Below are 17,738 nucleotides of genomic sequence, written 5' to 3'. Positions count from 1 at the left end.
ATACGAGTTGCCTCCAACTCATAGAGGAGAAACTAGAAATGCAGCTTTACGTTATGTAATTGGCTGTGAGTGATGCCATGACCAGTCAATATCCCATTTACATTTTCATGCTACGTCTGAGGGGCTAGAGTGATATAATACTGAGGTGGCATGCCGTAGCAACAACTGGCAAAACGTTGCAGGTGTTGTATACACTACAGACATGGTGAGGCAGTAAATCAAGGATTTATTTTTAGACGGTCTCACAAACTCCACCCCATAGGAAGACAATGTACCATAAAGGTTATGCAGATTTTTTTTTTTACCTATCTGAACTGGCATGTACTCTTTTGACACACATACTTTGTTCTAGTGAACAGAAATCTGTCTGTGCATAACTGTGATCCYGGAAAACAGGCCTTTACCTCTATCTCGCTCCTGTTGCACCAGCTAACACAGGCAATACATTTGGCCAGATATTATCGACAGCAAATAGAACCGAGTAGGAACTGTAGTGTTAAGCTTTCAGAATGATGAAACGTGAACCATCACTGCACTCCAAAAGAAAAATAATTGTGTGCTCATTTAGAATCATTCATTTATTGTTTCATTTACTGTTTCGGCACTTCATCTATGAGAGAATGGCCCAATTTCGAGGTCAGACTTGGGAGTAAACTGTGGGTTGAAATACTCTCAATTTACCATTCTGTGTTACTCAACGTAACTTCAAGTTCATATAATAATAATAATAATAATAAATGAATGACTGTGTGAATATCTGGTAAACGTTTACTTTAAAAAATATCTGTCTCATGATACAAGACTTGGCCAACAGAATCATTACCAAAGTGTGTGTAAATGCTGAAGACAGGAGAGCAAACATTTCTGTCTATAGTTTTGGAGTGTTGGTGTCTGAGGAGTGTGTTTGTGTATGTGGTGTGTGCGTGTGTGTGTGATGGGGTCAGATTCGAGTCAGCTGATGCCAAAAACTGGACGGCATGAAGCTCTCCATCTTGTCAGCGAAGAAACCCAGGGGTGCGAATAGGGTGCTGAAGAACTGAGGAACGAAACAAAAGATATTTCAATACACTGCTTTCAATAGCCTACACAAGGGGTACTCAACTCCAACCCTACGAGGTCCGGAGACGGCTGGTTTTCTGTACTACCTGATCATTAATTGCACACACCTGGTGTCCCAGGTCTAAAACCAGTCCCTGATTAGAGGGGGACAATGCAAAAAAATGCAGTGGAACTGGCTTTGAGGTCTAGAGTTCAGTTTGAAGGGGCCTACATCATCCCAAATCATACCACACAGCTCTATCTTTGTACATGTATATCTTTACAAGCTCAGGCACAACAATAACACAATTGCACATGTGCTATAACTATATTTCTTACAATGCTATGACGTGGCATTGACCTACTGGGGGGTGGCTACCCCAACACGATATAACCGATGAACGGAAATGAACACACTTTATTTTGAATTTTGACAACTGCTATTCCCCTGTATTCAACAAACTACACAGACTGCTGTGGAAAAAAAGAGAGAGTATGGTGAAATCAAATTGAGATGACAAGCACTGGCCTGGCGAGTTGTATTGACGGGGCATGTTAGAATGTACCCTTCATCTAGGGTTGAATACCAGAGCTTGCATCACTACTACACCCTAGGGATCCGAGGTCTAATTCTATAAAACGCTCTCCCAAAACAAATAAGCAAGGAGAGAGGAGACCCATAACCCTTGTCGAGGCCTCTATCTCCAGCTTAACCAATTGAACTTGGCCCACGATCGCATATCTGAAAAATGTTTCAACCCCAATAGTTAAATCCACCATAAACAACACTTTCATGTGTTTATGAAGCAATACGTTTGCGAGGTGAACAGATGGCTGTGACGGGATAGGGGAAGCAAGGCCACAGCATTGCTCTAGTATCTGGAACCACAGCCAAAGCTTAAGCATGCAATGCCATGGGTCTCTCTCCCCCAATGCATTTAGCCTCAACCTGACGGCGATGACACTGCCCAACGTGATAGACATAGGCTAGTCCTCATGCCTAGTACAACAACAGGAATGGAAAAATATTTTGAAAACATACTTCACGTTAAGATATTAGCCCAATTGATCGAGGTTTTTCCAAATTCAGCTCTGCAAAAGTGGAAAGTTATTGAGTGTGGTCTTCACACATTATTTTGTTGAAAGGTATTTTGTCCAACTATTTGCTTGTGTTTAGAAAAACAAGCCTTGAGGTAAACATTTCAATAATCACAAGTCTCCAGACACGTCCACCCAGACCAAACAGTGTGCAGTCACCATGAGTCAGATGTGTCAGTGTTTAAAAACACCCAGTCAAATAAGATTCACTATATATACAAAAGTATGTGGATACGCCTTCAAATTAGTGGATCTGGCTGTTTCATCCACACCAGTTGCTGACAGGTGTATACAATTGAGCACACAGCCATGTAATCTCCATAGACAAACATTGGCAGTAGAATGGTCTTACTGAAGAGCTCAGTGACWTTCAAYGTGGTACCGTCATAGGATGCCACCTTTCCAACAAATCAATTCGTCACATTTCTGTCCTGTTAAGGCTGTCCCAGTCAACTGTAAGTGCTGTTATTGTGAAATGGAAACGTATAGGAGCAACAACGGTTCAGCCGCAAAGTGGTAGGCCACACAAGCTCACAGAATGGGACCGTCGAGTGCTGAAGTGTGTAGCGCGTAAAAATCGCCTGTCCTGGGTTGCAACACTCACTACCGAGTTCCAAACGGTCTCTGGAACCAACTTCAGCACAAGAACTGTTGTCAGGAACTTCATGAAATGGGTTTCCGTGRCCAAGCAGCCGCACACAAGCCTAAGATCACCACGTGCAATGCCAAGCGTCGKCTGGAGTGGTGTAAAGTTCGTCGCCATTGGACTCTGGAGCAGTGGATACGCGTTCTCTGAAGTGATGAATCACACTTCACCATCTGGCAGTCCGACGGACTAATCTGGTTTTGGCGGATGCCAGGAGAACGCTACCTGCCCAAATGCATAGTGCCAACTGTAAAGTTTGGTGGAGGAGGAATAATGGTCTGGGGCTGTTTTTCATGGTTCGGGCTAGGCCTCTTAATGCTACAGCATACAATGACATTCCAACTTAGTGGCAACAGTTTGGGGAAGGCCCTTTCCTGTTTCAGCGTGACAATGCCCCGGTGCATAAAGGAAAGTCCATACAGAAATGGTTTGTCGAGATCCCTGTGGAATAACATGACTGGCCTGCACAGAGCCCTGACCAACTCCATATTAATGCCCATGATTTTGGAATGAGATGTTTGACGAGCAGGTGTTCACATCCTTCTGGTCATGCAGTGTATATAAAAATAAACTCTCTCTCGTCATACCACTCGGTCACCTACTTCTGAAGACTTTGAAAACAACATCCATCCTCCATAAGATGGAGTGAGTTACAAAGCACACTTTGAATTAGGTTAGGCCTAGCTCTACTGACCAACTGCCACCAATGAGCCACAGAATAGGTAACCTAATAAAAGCTGGTTGAGGACAGACATGGCTGCCATGTAGTGGGGCTAGGAGTAGATAAGAGGAAGCGTGGGGTTCACCCCACTGTCCTGTTTCAGGCCGGGGATTTTTATCCTCTTCAGCAGAAATCTCTGTTTTTCCTCAGAGAACGGTGTGGGCCTGGGCAGTTCCCCTCCCTCCAGCCTCCGAGGCTTTCATGTAGTGCCTCTATCTGTCCCTTACACAAACCAGGCTCTCCACTGCGCTGTAAAAGTGTTATCTAGAGGCAGTCTTTCCCATAACAAAAGTGTGAGTGCGAGGCGGTCTCTGCGGACTTGTTTTTTGCCCAGGCTAATGGCCCTGCTCTGCTGTGTAAAGTGAGAGCTAATAAACAGGGCCACCGTAAACAGAGGATTAGCGTGAGAGAGGGCCTAGCCAAACAAGCTAAAAACAGAAACACTGACAGTCTGCCACACTGTCTTATAAATAAACAAGGGACTAAATCACATACATCAAACCCAATGCTTAAACCCTGGAACTAATGCGCATTCTGTAAGCCTATGTCGAATTGTGTTATCAGCTGCTGGCTTACGCTCTTTCGGCCCCCATATATTCCCATAATGTGCGGGAAAAGGGGCTCTGTGAAATGGGCTATGGGGGCAATTGGACTGCAGTTCTTTACTTTTGATGTTTAACAGGCACGGTGCATTAGGCAACTGAGCCYGGGCTGGAAAACAGCCCTTTGAGAAGGACTGAGTGGAGGTGTTAACCTGTTCTGGTAGTGACAGGCACACTCTATCATCCTAAACCTTAACCTCCGCATTCCCTGGAGACCCTCCTGACAGGGTGCGGCTCTGTGGAAAACCAGCATCATCAAAGCAAGCTTCCTCTTCGGGTCTCCTATAGTAGCCAAGTACAGTGCTGCTGAGCGAAGGTGTTGCTCGCTTGTTCTCAACCTACATTTCCGGCTTTCTCAAGAGACTTGGAACTGGGGAAGTGTGACAACGCAAGACTAGCCTGCTCTGGTTGAGAAATGCCCACGTCACTTATCTAGTCTGAACTAATCACTAGAGTGGCCCTCTTAGCTGTTRCTCTGTGGATGATCTTCAAGTCCTGCTATCCAATACATGAGTGAACTACKAACTACCTGGCTGGGACAGGGCTTAGTTGGAGATGCTGCTTTTGCGCCAAGTCATACAGTACAGTTCTCTAGGAATCTACTTGGACAACAGGATATGGTTAAGCTACATTTCATTCTCACACCTTGGAGAYAAAAACAACTCTATTAAATAATACAATATTAAATCCTAAGAGATTCTGGCTGTATTGCTCTAGCGCCGTGCAGTGAAGGACACAGGAGCCTCTTACAAATCAGACCCAGGCATCCCATGAGCCTCGWTGTCRACAGAGATGAGRGGCAGCGACTACACAAGAGGTCAACTGGGTCAGAGTACATGAGAATAATAACAGGCATACAACATGTCTTAATCATTTAATCGTTCCCGTTAAAACGCTTCTAAATTTAAAACAGATCCAGTTCGATATCAGCAAATCACTCTAGRTTCATGGTATTTTCTATACTAGGATATGTCAATGCCACACCTCCGCAACTCCTGAGAAAGTTGATAACAAAGCAGAGAAATACCACATCCAGATTCCATTTCTATATTGACAACCTTGTTTTTTGCTAGCCCAAATGACCATCAAGTATTCATTCAGTGAATGTAACATGAAAAGCCAAGTGAAGCGGTCCATAGTAAATATTACCCCCMAACAACCAAAACGATCAGTGGAAGACAATTGCACGACTTACTGCTTTGGCAAAGACGCCCATRAGCTCAGGAAACTGGTGTGTGAGCATGGCCAGCATGGCGGTGAACGAACAAAGGCCCGCTGTGAAGAGGATGAAGAAGGGAAGCTCTTTCTTTGGGTACACAGACACCTCGTGGAAGGCTGCAGAAGAAAATGAGAGAGAGGAGAAGAGAGAGATAGAGGCACATATTATCATCAGAATTCAAATCAAATTTTATTTGTCACATACACATGGTTAGCAGATGTTAATGCGAGTGYAGCGAAATGCTTGTGCTTCTAGTTCCGACAATGCAGTAGAGAGAGAATTGACCATTKCATTGAGTATACTGTATAGTAGTGACTTGTCCTACTACTTACAGGGCAGCAGTTCCCGATCTGCTGTTTCTGTGCACCCAGGGTAGGGGTAAAACAGGTGACCYTTCTCTAGAGGGTAGGGAATTATCCGAAAAGCTTCAAGGGCAGGAGAGAAACGCARAAAAACACATCAAGCATGAGAATAGATTCAAAAGATGTACATGCATAGATTTGAAATGTCAATTCTTTTTTTTATGCGAGTACTGCCAGAAATGCAATTAATGAATTAATCAACCTACTAATTAATCAAACAATCAATCAATGTCCCAGTACGTACTGCCTTCCCAGGTGCAGTGCAGCAGGTTTAAGGCTCCCTCGGCCCTCTTCCAGTGCTGCAGGTGAAAGAAGGCGTAGGCCACCGCCTCGCTGTCCCCCCTCTTCAGGATGTGTTCTGGAGGCAGGATCAGACTCTTCATCTCTAATAAATACTACAGACAGAGAGGCAGACAGGAGATAACGCCGTTACWGTACATTACAGGCAAAGGCGGTGACATAGTTAAACAGCAGACGCTCTTATCCAGGGTGGCTTACAACCAGCGCTAGGTAAACAACCGCATTTSGCAATAACAGTCGCTATCTGCAACATTTGCGCTGTTCAGAAGAGAGAAGTGTGAATGTGAGTGCAAGGAAGACAAGGGCAGTGTAGTTCATTTATTTGAATGGGAATTAGTCAGCACCTCATCCATATCCTGTTGAGCAATAATTCCCTAGGCTAAGGCTATCTGACCGATAGACTGAAATATACTTTTCCTCGTGAGGTATTTGTTGAGAGCCCTTGTTTTGCAATTGTTCAAGTGGGGAAAATCTAAAGCCTCTCTCTGCTCTGTTACTGTTAGATTCAGAGTGTAAACTCCCCTTGTAAGTTCCTCCCACCGAGGCAGTACTATGCTGTGTGGTGCTGCCGACTTTCCTCCGTGTCTGGACTGTGTGTGTGTGTGTGTGTGTGGCGGCGTGGCAGTGGCGTTAATCCCCTCTGAACTGGTCCCCTGGGCTGTGGGGCCAGTAGGGACCGTTGGGGTTGGGCCTTCTGGATTCCCAGGCAGCCTGCTTCACAGGACTACGGGTCTTAGACTGACACTTTGGGAAGGTTACCCTAAAGCTAATCCTGTTTAATCCCCCCCCATGGTCACAGGCTCAGCCAGCCAGCCAGCCCAGTGCAAAGCAGCCCAGAGCCGCCCTGCTTGCCCAGGAGGCTGCACCCAGGGCCCGAGGGGCAGACCAGCCCTCTGCACTGCTCTCCTCTTCCCTCAGGGACAGTTAGCTGGTGTGTTAGCTGGCTGGCTACAGTGTGTCTGCATGAATATTGGGCTCTGGCACCCCAATGGTGGAACAAACTCCCTCACGACGCCAGGTCAGCGGAGTCAATCACCACCTTCCGGAGACACCTGAAACCCCACCTCTTTAAGGAATACCTAGGATAGGATAAAGTAATCCTTCTAACCCCCCCCTCCCCCTTAAAAGACTGAGATGCACTATTGTAAAGTGGTTGTTCCACTGGATATCATAAGGTGAATGCACCAATTTGTAAGTCGCTCTGGATAAGAGCGTCTGCTAAATGACTTAAATGTAAATGTAAATGAATATGATGCTGATTGGTTATGCTTGGATAACCGTCTGAGTTTCACGTTTTTGAGAACGAGTGTCGAGCACATTTTAAAGACGTTTTCAGCGCACTCCACTCTTCGTTGCAGTGATTTATTTGAGCTGCAGTCGTTCAATGGCGTGCGCGACTTTCATGTCCTCGCCAAATTTGAGACTTTTACGCCAGTCAGCACTTAGGCTTACTGTATAGATCAGGGCTCTCCCACCCTGTTCCTGGAGAGCTACCCTCCTGTAGGTTTACGCTCCAACCCCAGTTGTCACTAACCTGATTCAGCTTTTCAACCAGCTAATTATTCAAATCAGGTGTGCTAGATTAGGGTTGGAGCGAAAACCTACACGGTAACCTACACGGTAGCTCTCCAGGAACAGGGTTGGAGAGGCCTGCTATATAGATGCTGAGCATACTTCATTCTGTTAGGAGCAGCACTTTTAACCAGGTATACCAGTGTGTTTAATAAGGGTAGAGGTGATGGTTACCAAAGCATTTGACGGGCAGCTGTCCTTCCTGGCATGCCCTGGCATAAGGGTGGGTAACACCTCGGCCCTCTGCGCTGCCTCCCTCCTCCGTACCTCCCCCCCCTTCACCAGTCGCCTCTTTGATGAAGGGATTGAGTTTCATCGACGTTCCTCTTTTATCTTGGAACACTCATAAGCCGGAGCATAACTCATAAGCCTCCCTCAGATTTTAATCTTTGGCATTTAGCACAATGGAACAAGTCGACGACATCTAGCCGTCGTCTCATTGGCTCACGGTGCTGTTGAAGGATAGGTGACCTCTGAGGCCGTCTGTCATGTTTGGTCACCCGAAGGTAGCGGTGGACTGAACTGATGCTGGAATAGGAGGATGATATTGACCCGAGAAAGTGATCTAAAAGGTCAGTTTTGTATTGCTCCTTCCAATGATTAAGGTTAGGATCTGGTGAARGTGAGCTGACCCTAGAGCTGTGCCAAGGCACTTCTTACTACCGTCCGTCTCCTCCAGTGAAGTGTTGGATCACACCTACTACTACCACCTAAGTCAAGCCTCCATCCACCTGAATTCTGTACAAGGCTGAGGAGGCCATCGCCACAACATAGGCTACCGGGCACAAAGCAGCACACTCCAAATGCGCGAGGAAGTGTTAACCGCAGGAGTGTGCTAAATATAAAACACATTCAGGTGTCCTTAACACTTGACCAGCCATACAGGCTTCCCTCTGTCTGGTTCCTCAACCTTCCTACTGTTCCTTGGAGAGARAGAGGGAGAGAGAGAAGAGAGAGCGAGACTGATTGGGACARACAAGAAAAAAGTGGCGAGGAGAGKGGTAGCGAGCAGAGCGGTTAAGAGGTTGAGCACTGAAACAGCTGGGTGTGTGGAGCATTTAGTGCAGTCTGCTCATGTGATGTAGCGTGATGTCCATATATAATCCCCTCAGGCCTGCTGCGATGCTGGCCCTAACACTCCCCACGCCTGACCTCCCAGAATGCCCATAAATCTTGCCTTCATTACACCACTCTTCCAAGGCTGCCTGGTGGGGGCTGGCTGGTGGACTGACTGACTGCTGAGGGGTCACGTTGCCGAGGCCGGTGGGAGGAATCGGGGGGTCTCGCTCGTTGATTGAAGCAGGGGAATGCGGGGAAGCTGCTGGGAATGGAAGCCCACCCACAACAGAGCCAGAGCAGCTCGCTCCAGTCCAGTGAACAACTGGTATCTGTGTGTGAACACTGGCTGCTGGGCAGAAAACAGCCCACGCCAGGCATGCCTCGGGCTCTACGGCTACAGGTGCACTCACTGACCATTTAGACAGACAAGGACAGGGGTCCCTTGTGAAAGAGATACACACCGTATCTTCATAAGATCTCAATGGGACTCACCTTGATAAATAAATAAATAAAGACAAGTCTGACACAAATCATTTAGACCAGGAAATAATCCCGCTGCATAATCTCAAACGCTTTGACTATAAGAAGACCAAAGCACCCAACCTCTAGTGGGCTCAATGAATTGACTTGGTGAGGCCGACAGAACATGCTTCACTCCCGCGCTCCTGAGGACAATCCGACAGACACAACTCTTTAAAAGTCGCCACGTTAAGTCAGTCGTCATGTCTGTCTGCGTGTAGCAAGGCGCATGCCACCCACCTGAGGATCTGCCTTTTCCAGCCATCTATTTCCTGTGTTTGAGGGGTGMAAAATCCACYTGTCACTTCAATCTCGCTGGATTGATTGCTTTCATTTGACTCCTGCGAACGTTTCATACTCTTGCTAGTGCCTGTTGTTTTTTYCCCATTAAAGGTACGACTGCAGAAATGTTTGTAATGGCCTGTCAAACACACCCTGGTAATGGCTGAAATGGACTCAATGGAATACGTTGTCTTTCCGTTGCGTCTATAATAACGCTAAAGCTTCATCTGGGATTCAACGCATCGTTTCGATACTTACATCACAAGAAAGAGAAGAAAGATCACTTTATTTTGATGRGTGTTGATTTTTTKGTGGAATTWAAAAAAGTAATAATTTAATACCGATGTTTACAAATTAGATGCGCTAAAATGAAACAAGTACCAAAAATGAACACTTGGATTATAGTGAWATTATGTCTGCTCTCGCAAACAATGTACAGTATGTTTAGATAGGTGTAATCTAGAGCCAAGTGTGGTGATTTCTAATCTAGGATATCCTGCTATTGACACACTTGTTGAATTACGCAACAGAAAGTGACAACAACCGTAATTAAGGCAGTCCAGACAGCACAGGTGAGTGCAGGGAGGCGTAAACAGGGCATGTTTTTGCATCCCGTTATGCTAATSTATTCATGTATGAAAATACACCCATTGTAGTTATGCAAATGAGGCATCTCATTTGACTTATTTTACCAAAGAAAAAAATACCTGATACCATTAGAAAATGTACAGTATCATCAGAAAGTATTCATACCCCATGACTTATTCCACATTTTGTTGTGTTACAGCCTGAACTCAAAATGGATGAAATACAAAACAATTCTCATCCATGTACACACAATACCGCATGACAAAGTGAAAACATGTTTTTAGAAATGTTAGCAATTGTATTGAAAATGAAATACAGATATGTATATAGGTATTCACAGCATTGAGCCAATATACGTTAGATTCACCTTTGCCATAGATTTTCAAGCAGATTTAAGTCCAAACTGTAACTCGGCCAATCAGGAACATTACATGTCATCTTGGTAAGCAACTCCAGTGTATATTTGGCCTTGTGTTTTATGTTATTGTCCTGCTGAATGTTGACTTCTCTGGTAGAAAGCAGACAACCAGGTTTTCCTCTAGGATTTTGCCTGAGCTTAGCTCTATTCTGTTTATTTTAATCCTGACAAACTCCCTAGTCCACTCTTTGCCGGTGACAAGCATACCCATAACATGATGCAGCCACCACCATGCTTGAAAATATGAAAAGTGGTACTCAGTGATGTGGTSTGTTGGATTTTCCATAAACATAATGGTTTGTATTCAGAACAAAGKTAATTTCTTTGCCAMATKTTTTACAATTTTATTTTAGTGCCTTATTGCAAACAGGATGCATGTTTTGGAATATWTTTTATATGTACAGRCTTCTTTTCACTCAGGCATTTATGTTAGTATTGTTGAGTAACTACAATGTTGTTGATCCATACTCTGTTTTTTCACTACCATTAAAAACTCTAACTGTTTAAAATCACAACTGGCCATGAGCGGTTTCTTTCCTCTCCGGCAACTGAGTAAGGAAGGACACCAGTATGTTTGTAGGGACTGGGTGTATTGATACACCATCCAAAGTGTAATTAATAACTTCACCATTCTCAAAGGGATATTCAATGCCTGCTTCTTTTTTYCCCCTTACCCATCTACCATTAGGTGCCCTTCTTTGTGAAAACCTCCCTGGTCTATGTGTTTGAAATKCACTGCTTGACTGAGGGACCTTACAGATAATTGTATATGTGTGGGGTACAGAGATGAGGTAATCATTCAAAAATGATATGTTAAAAACACTATCCATGCAACTTATTATGTGACTTGTTAAGCACATTTTTATTCCTGAACTGATTTAGGCTTGCCATAACAAAAGGGTTGAATTGACTCATGACATTTCAGCTTTTCATTTTTTATTAATTTGTAAAAATGTCTAAAAACATCATTCCACTTTGACATTATGGTGTAGGCCAGTGACACGAAATCTAAATTGAATCACAACAAAATCTAGAAAAAGTCAAGGGGTGTGAGTACTTTCTGAAGGCACTGTGTATATATATATATATATAAGTGCATTCTAAGAAAATAAGTGACATATGACAATACATGTTATACCTGAATTCCCTAGAAGAAAAAGAAACGCACACCTATTAAGGCGAGGTGCTGGCTAGCGGAGTAGAAAACTTGAAAATAAAAGAGAGCCGCACACTCTAGGAGCTCAGATGCAAAAATATTTAATCTACCAACGTTTCGACAGGCAAGCTGTCTTCATCAGGGTACAATCACCCGAATACCTGAATTCCCACCAAAATCCCTGAACTCCATTCATTATGTGTCAGTGCCAGTAAAATGTTTTATGTGCTATAATTCAGTCGATATCTGATGGATTTAAACAATTCTAAAAGGTTTGGAGTGTCTCCTGTCTGTCTGTCTACTATGAGACGTGAGATCTTCTTCAATGGGACAGAGATTGACAGACKGAGAGAACATATTAGTCTATTAGCTCAACGGTCTAGGGCAGGGCTATTCAACTCTACCCTACAAGGTCCGGAGTTTAGTTTGAAGGGTCTAGGGTATCACCAGTTGAAAGCAGAGGTGCTGTAGATGTGCAATATCTCTGGGATCACTACTTTATAGTCTGACCCGCCGTGTTTGTCAGTGCCGTGGCAGGGGAATGAGTGGGGGCAAAGGGGGGCTGAGAGGGGGGCTGAGAAGGGAGCAGAGGGGGGCAGCAATGCCCCTGGGGCGGGGTGGGGGACAGGGAGACACTCAGGATGAGGGCCCTCACATCAAAGCCTGGATCAAAGCACTGAGTTTCCCCCTCGCTGCCTGTGACTGCCACACATCGCAACACACACACACACACACACACACACAAACATTTGCTGTAGGGAGACTGCGACCTCTGTGTACGTGCGTGTGTATGTGAGTGAGTGTGAGAGAGAGAGTGTGTGTGTGTGTGGGGGGGGGATTGTGTGTTTTACTATAGGACATCCAAGCCTAATCCCTGTGGGAAGAGATGTGCAGGAATTGTTTCTGTCTGTCTACTGCAGGGGACACATCAGGGCCCCTTGTTGTCACCCAGACCAGAGCCCAGCCCAGTCATGTCCATGATCAATGAGGTTACACCTCAGGTTCTTTTTCAGTAGGTAGAAAATATTTTGAAACGGGGGATGTACAACCTGATCTTGTGCAGTAAAAATACAGATTTGTATTTTCTGTTGCAAAAGATTTTGCTACAGTATGCCCTACTGAACACGATCCAGATCTCACCAGGAACTCTTCATAGTCAACTGATAGATAGCTAATGGAATAATAATTAGGTTAATAGTTTCACCTTTGGAAAAATCCACTAAGTGCAGGGCACCATGTTCTACTGTGCTACAGAGAGTGAGTAGAAGTGGCTCACAGGTCCAGTCCTAACGACAGCAGCTACATTTACGATGCAGTGCAATACTGACACCTGCTGGCTATCCTAGGTCATTACAAGTACTAAAGTCAGCACACTTCTGATAGAGATGTTGATGCTCTCTGCTGCCATCACCCCAGAAGAGAATGGAGTACAGCAAAATAACTAATTAGCCATCACCTGTGTTTGTAAAATATGACAGAATTTAGGGTACGCTAAGCTGATTCTAGATATATACCTTTCTTGCAATTAATGATTAAGGTTAGGATTTGGAAAGCGTAAGCTTATCCTAGATCTGTGGCTGAAGGTCTCGACTGACCTTTGGCACATGTGGGTTGAACTCCACAGCTCTGTGTATAGCCTCCACAGCGTTCATCTCCGCAGTGCTCAGGCCCCGCCGGGACGCAGCCTCAGGAGAAAACCTGCGACGGATGGAGAGAGAGAGAGACAGAGAGAAAGACACACCCGTGTTAAGACAGAAGTCAGGAAGACAGCTTCAAGTGTGGGGGGGGGTCTCCTGTACTTCAGTCACAAAAAGAGTTGGACGTCCCACAAAAAAAGTATGATTGTTAATAGACAGAATTCCCCTGTGCTACTTATCTGACCTATAAAAACAGATGCCTCTTTGTCAAGTATAGATCATGCAATATACTGTTTTTGTATGTCTTATAAAAATGGTACAATAATGGTTACTAACGGATCTTTAAAATCAAAATTTCCCCCAAGGGGACACTTACTTCTCCGATACAGCCCGTGCTTTCAGCAGTGCAGACGTGTAGCATATAGTAGCTGACTTTGGCAAGCTGATGTCTACAACGAGAACACATGACGGTTATTTCACTTTAAGCTCAAACTAGGAGTCTGGAAATTGTGAACACAGAGGATTGGTTCAAAGTTATTGTAGTTTGTTGGCTTGAACCCTGTTTTTCTCATGTGGTCCTACGTGGTTCAGTTGGTAGCATGGGGCTTTCAACGCCAGGATTATGGGTTTGATTAACGCTGGGCCCACTAATATGAAAATGTACACACACATTACTGTCGCCTTGGATAAAAGCATCTGCTACATGCCATATAGCTTACCGTCATATTTGGCAAGGACTGCYTGTACGTCAGCGTAAGCCTGCAGCTCCAGTAACGCCTCTAGGAGATTTTCATGTATATTCAACATTCCCAACAGTGGGAATTCTTTCATTAACTGGGGAAAAGTTAGGAACAGTAAGTGAGAGAAGGAATCATAAAATGTCAGGACTAACCAGTATTAAAAAGGTGCATAGAAGAGGGCTAAAGACAGGAAGATAAACATCAGGGCCTCCAGGTCCACATTACTTCTGTTTGTTCTATCCTCTAAACAGCGACTAATTCAGACCTGGGATACCAGGGCTGCGTTCATTATGACGAAACGGTGTAAAATGTTGAATTCAACGGAAATGGTACTGTACTGAAAGACCAGTTGAAAAGCTTTGTGATTATGGTGGCCCAGAGGGCGATTATGAATGGGGTGCTGCAGGAGTTTTGGGATTTCAGATGGTCACACCCATATTGATCCGGCCACACCTCGCCACACCCACCAAACGGGAGCAAACATACCACAAAGGCTGTTTAAGAACGATGCAAACCGTCACGCAATGTAGTAAATGTTGAAGCGAACTGAATGCATCCCAGGTAAGAGAACTCTCCCTCTAGCCAATCAATGGCATCAATCAATAACAATTAATCTTACATACACCGGATAGGTACAGTGAAATGTGTTGTTTTTACAGGGTTGCTCCAGGGCACAGACAGATTTTTCACCTTGTCGGCTTGAGTATTTGAACCAGCTACCTTTCGGTTGCAGGCTCAATGCTGTAACTGCTAGGTTACCTGCATAAACAGCCATAATGCAGAACTCAAGGCCCTGATTTTAACACCCCTGGTTAAGGAAATGGCAACACTCACATCTCTCATCATTTTCACTGCCTCCTTGATGCGTCCCAGCTTGCGTGCACACATGGCCAGTCTGCGTTTKATATACACCAGCAAGTTGATGTCTTTGCCAGCTATGAAAGAGAGGAAATGTATTGCATTTAATTACAAAAGTCCCATCCCTGACTAATGACTTCAAAAGGTCTGAGGCTTGTGATTTGGTCCTGTGCTCTCTGTTCTCTCTTACCGCTCCGCAGGGCTTGTTTGAACAGCCGCTCTGCCTCTGTGATGGTGGTGGCTTCCTCCTCAGCCAGGAGTACATAGGCAGCAGCACACCTAAAAACCACAAGGAAGACACTTGCTATGYTTTCTACTTCATAGAATACACATACTTGTTTGGTTGAATAAGACTATTCATTTTGGATTTCCCGAAATGAGCGTGCAATGTCTTCGAACCGAAACTGTCATGGTGGTAGAACTCACTCGTGGTTCATCTCTATGGCCTGGTAAGCTGCTCTGATCCGGGCTTGGGGATTTCTCTCCCTCCAGGCCTTCTGCATAACTGTAAGAGAACAGAAAAATATWATAAAATACTGAACGTATTACCTAGACATGGATCCAGAAGACTGTCCGCAGGCCAATAAGGCCCAAAGCAGTCTTTTACAAAGAATGAAGGATTCTATTCCTTCCCAGAAATGWAAACTTTGGCTTTCACTATATCATAATATACCGGTTGAAAAGCTTAGATTCAAACCAGTATCTTCAGGCTTGAGTTGCTGAGTGTCGCCAGTGAAGAAGGTCTGGTGGTCTTGAGCAGACAGGTTCATATCGTAGTAGGTCAAAGGCTCTTTTCCAGTCACCCATGTGTACCTTTAGAGGGGTACAAAATAAARAGTGTCAGGGGCAAATTATTTACAAATAGCAATTTACCTTTAGATAGAAGGCCAGTGTAGCTAAAACTCAGGATGAGTGACATCCTGTGGTGGGGATGTACGTACCTGCTGTATTCTGCTCCTCTGAATAGATTTAAAGGATTCCTCCAAACTTTACACTCTGCAAAAGACAAGTGTCATTACAGTGATGGCCTTGAAAACCTGAGTCACATTCACTGGCCACCAAATGGAAGAAAAATGGACTGAAACAGTGAAAGAGTACCTGAACTTGTCCAATCAGAAATGCTCATTTTTGTTGTCCATTGCAAAATGTTTTGCTGCGGTTTGCTACAGTGTGCTGTGCACTAATTCATTTGACCCAGGTCTTTGGTCTGTTTGGGGAACCATACTATTGGAGAAATGTTTACCTGAGACACTGGGTCTAGGCTCAGCCTCTCYGTTGACTGAGGAGAACAGGCCAGTGGTCGTGCTGCTCTCCACCCCACCTAGGAGAGGCCGCAGATGGCTAACAGACACCTGCTCAATGAACGAGGTCCCATACTTACGGAAGTACCACCACTCAAATATCTGCAAGCAGGGGATTGGGACAGTCAWACAGAGAGCAATGTACCAGTGTACAAATCTTCTTGACAATTAAATTGATTGCCATTTATTTTAATCGTATCATTGTGCACTAGCTAACACATTTAGGTTACCTTTGGTGTTGGTATTTGAAATGCACATTTGCAAATGTGGAGTGTCCAATCTACAATCAGGGCTAACTATATTCACCAACCCCATGCAGTGAATAACCCTGTGATCTTAGAAATCAGCCAAGATGGCAGATTTCGAAGAACAGCTCACTGGGGAAGAGAAGGTAGCTACATAACTAGTCAGTATTTTGATAAACTTTGTTCACTGTTTTACGATGTGTAATATCTTCACAACTCACCAAGATTAGGCCAGAGATGAGAGAGGATGTTCCAGTGAGTGCCACATAGAATTTAGGGGTCAGTGTATTCAAGAACGCAGATGCTGAAACAACAGGTAACGCTATGTTAGATCAAATGCATAACACACAAATTAATGACACTGCACAAGCCTGACTGAATAATAAGACCGGGATTCAGATTTAACACTGARCGTAAATTAGAGGCTGATAATGCAGAGCCCACTACAGACAGAGCCTGTGCTGGGTCAGTGTACCTAGCTAGCGATGTTGAAGTACCATGCCCATAGATGAAGATAGATATAGCTAGTTAACTATGTCTCTAGCGAAAAGCCACACTGACTAAGAAACTCATGCAATTCTAGCAATCACTATGCATTCCTAGTTTGAATGATGTAAACTAGCGATCTAGCAAACAGGTTAGTTAGGTGTCTAATAGCTAGCTAATATTTAATAAATAAACCAACCTGAGATGCTGGCTATGGAACTGTCAAACTTTCACTTCATCCACTGTCTCTCGATATATATTTGTTAGCTAGCAGGCTGGCTACATTAGCTAACTAGCTAGCTTGCCCATTCTTTGATGGCTCTGCATTACAGCTAATGTTACTTTAGCTAGCTAACTCACCTGAGGTAAGAGTGTCCTGCAGTTTCAAGGGGCTTCGCAGAACATAGATCATAGTTAAAACCATGGCAAACCAAACTGCACATATGTATGTCCATGACCAGGACAACCACGATTTTAATTTCTCTGTAAATCCAATAGATTGAGGATTACTGCTGGTGGCGTCCTCCATGTTTTTACCGGATGGCTGTGCTGTAAACAGAGGAATCATGTGCCAGTGGCACCAAAGATTTGTTATAAGTAACCCAAGAAAGATCAGAGCCTGTYGTTTCCAATGGGAGCGAATTAATCATACTGGCCAGAACAAGCAAGGAGATGGGCAGAGCCAAGCACGAGATAGCGAGCTCCTATTGGCGCGTTTTAGCATTAATTTGCATATTCCGTTAGGGAACGCATACTATGTGATGTGCGCGTATGCAATWACACAATTCGCCCTCGCACTCCATCGAAACAACGCTTTTTAAAAACTTTGGTAAAGCCTAAAGTCTACAAAACGCAGTCCACTCTGTTTGTTACAGATTATAGTTTTGGAAA

The 17,738-nt window shown here is 44.4% G+C and overlaps 1 protein-coding gene across 3 annotated transcripts; it reads right to left on the bottom strand.

Moving 5' to 3' along the window:
• Positions 1-754: 754 nt before the first annotated feature.
• st7l (suppression of tumorigenicity 7 like) lies at positions 755-17,508 on the bottom strand. 3 transcript variants are annotated; one of them, XM_023995988.2, is made up of 15 exons: positions 17,208-17,507; positions 16,583-16,665; positions 16,059-16,218; positions 15,757-15,811; positions 15,489-15,628; positions 15,242-15,320; positions 15,006-15,094; positions 14,792-14,892; positions 13,937-14,051; positions 13,594-13,666; positions 13,176-13,278; positions 5,931-6,081; positions 5,657-5,749; positions 5,301-5,440; positions 755-1,036 (listed from the first exon to the last, which is right to left on the bottom strand). In XM_023995988.2, the coding sequence occupies exons 1-15, from the start codon at positions 17,413-17,415 to the stop codon at positions 941-943; spliced, it is 1,686 nt and encodes a 561-aa protein (XP_023851756.1). In that variant the 5' UTR covers positions 17,416-17,507; the 3' UTR covers positions 755-940. The 3 variants fall into 3 exon arrangements, with proteins under 3 accessions (XP_023851756.1, XP_023851757.1, XP_023851758.1); XM_023995989.3 differs by having other exon boundaries at positions 15,513-15,628; XM_023995990.2 differs by lacking the exons at positions 755-1,036; positions 5,301-5,440 and having other exon boundaries at positions 5,661-5,749; positions 5,893-6,081; positions 17,208-17,508.
• Between the last annotated feature and the right edge of the window lie 230 nt (positions 17,509-17,738).

Source organism: Salvelinus sp. IW2-2015, linkage group LG11 (assembly GCF_002910315.2).
Source record: "Salvelinus sp. IW2-2015 linkage group LG11, ASM291031v2, whole genome shotgun sequence".
NCBI lineage: Eukaryota > Metazoa > Chordata > Actinopteri > Salmoniformes > Salmonidae > Salvelinus > Salvelinus sp. IW2-2015.
The sequence above is the reverse complement of the archived record's forward strand: the minus strand, read 5'-3'. Positions and strand labels throughout refer to the sequence as shown.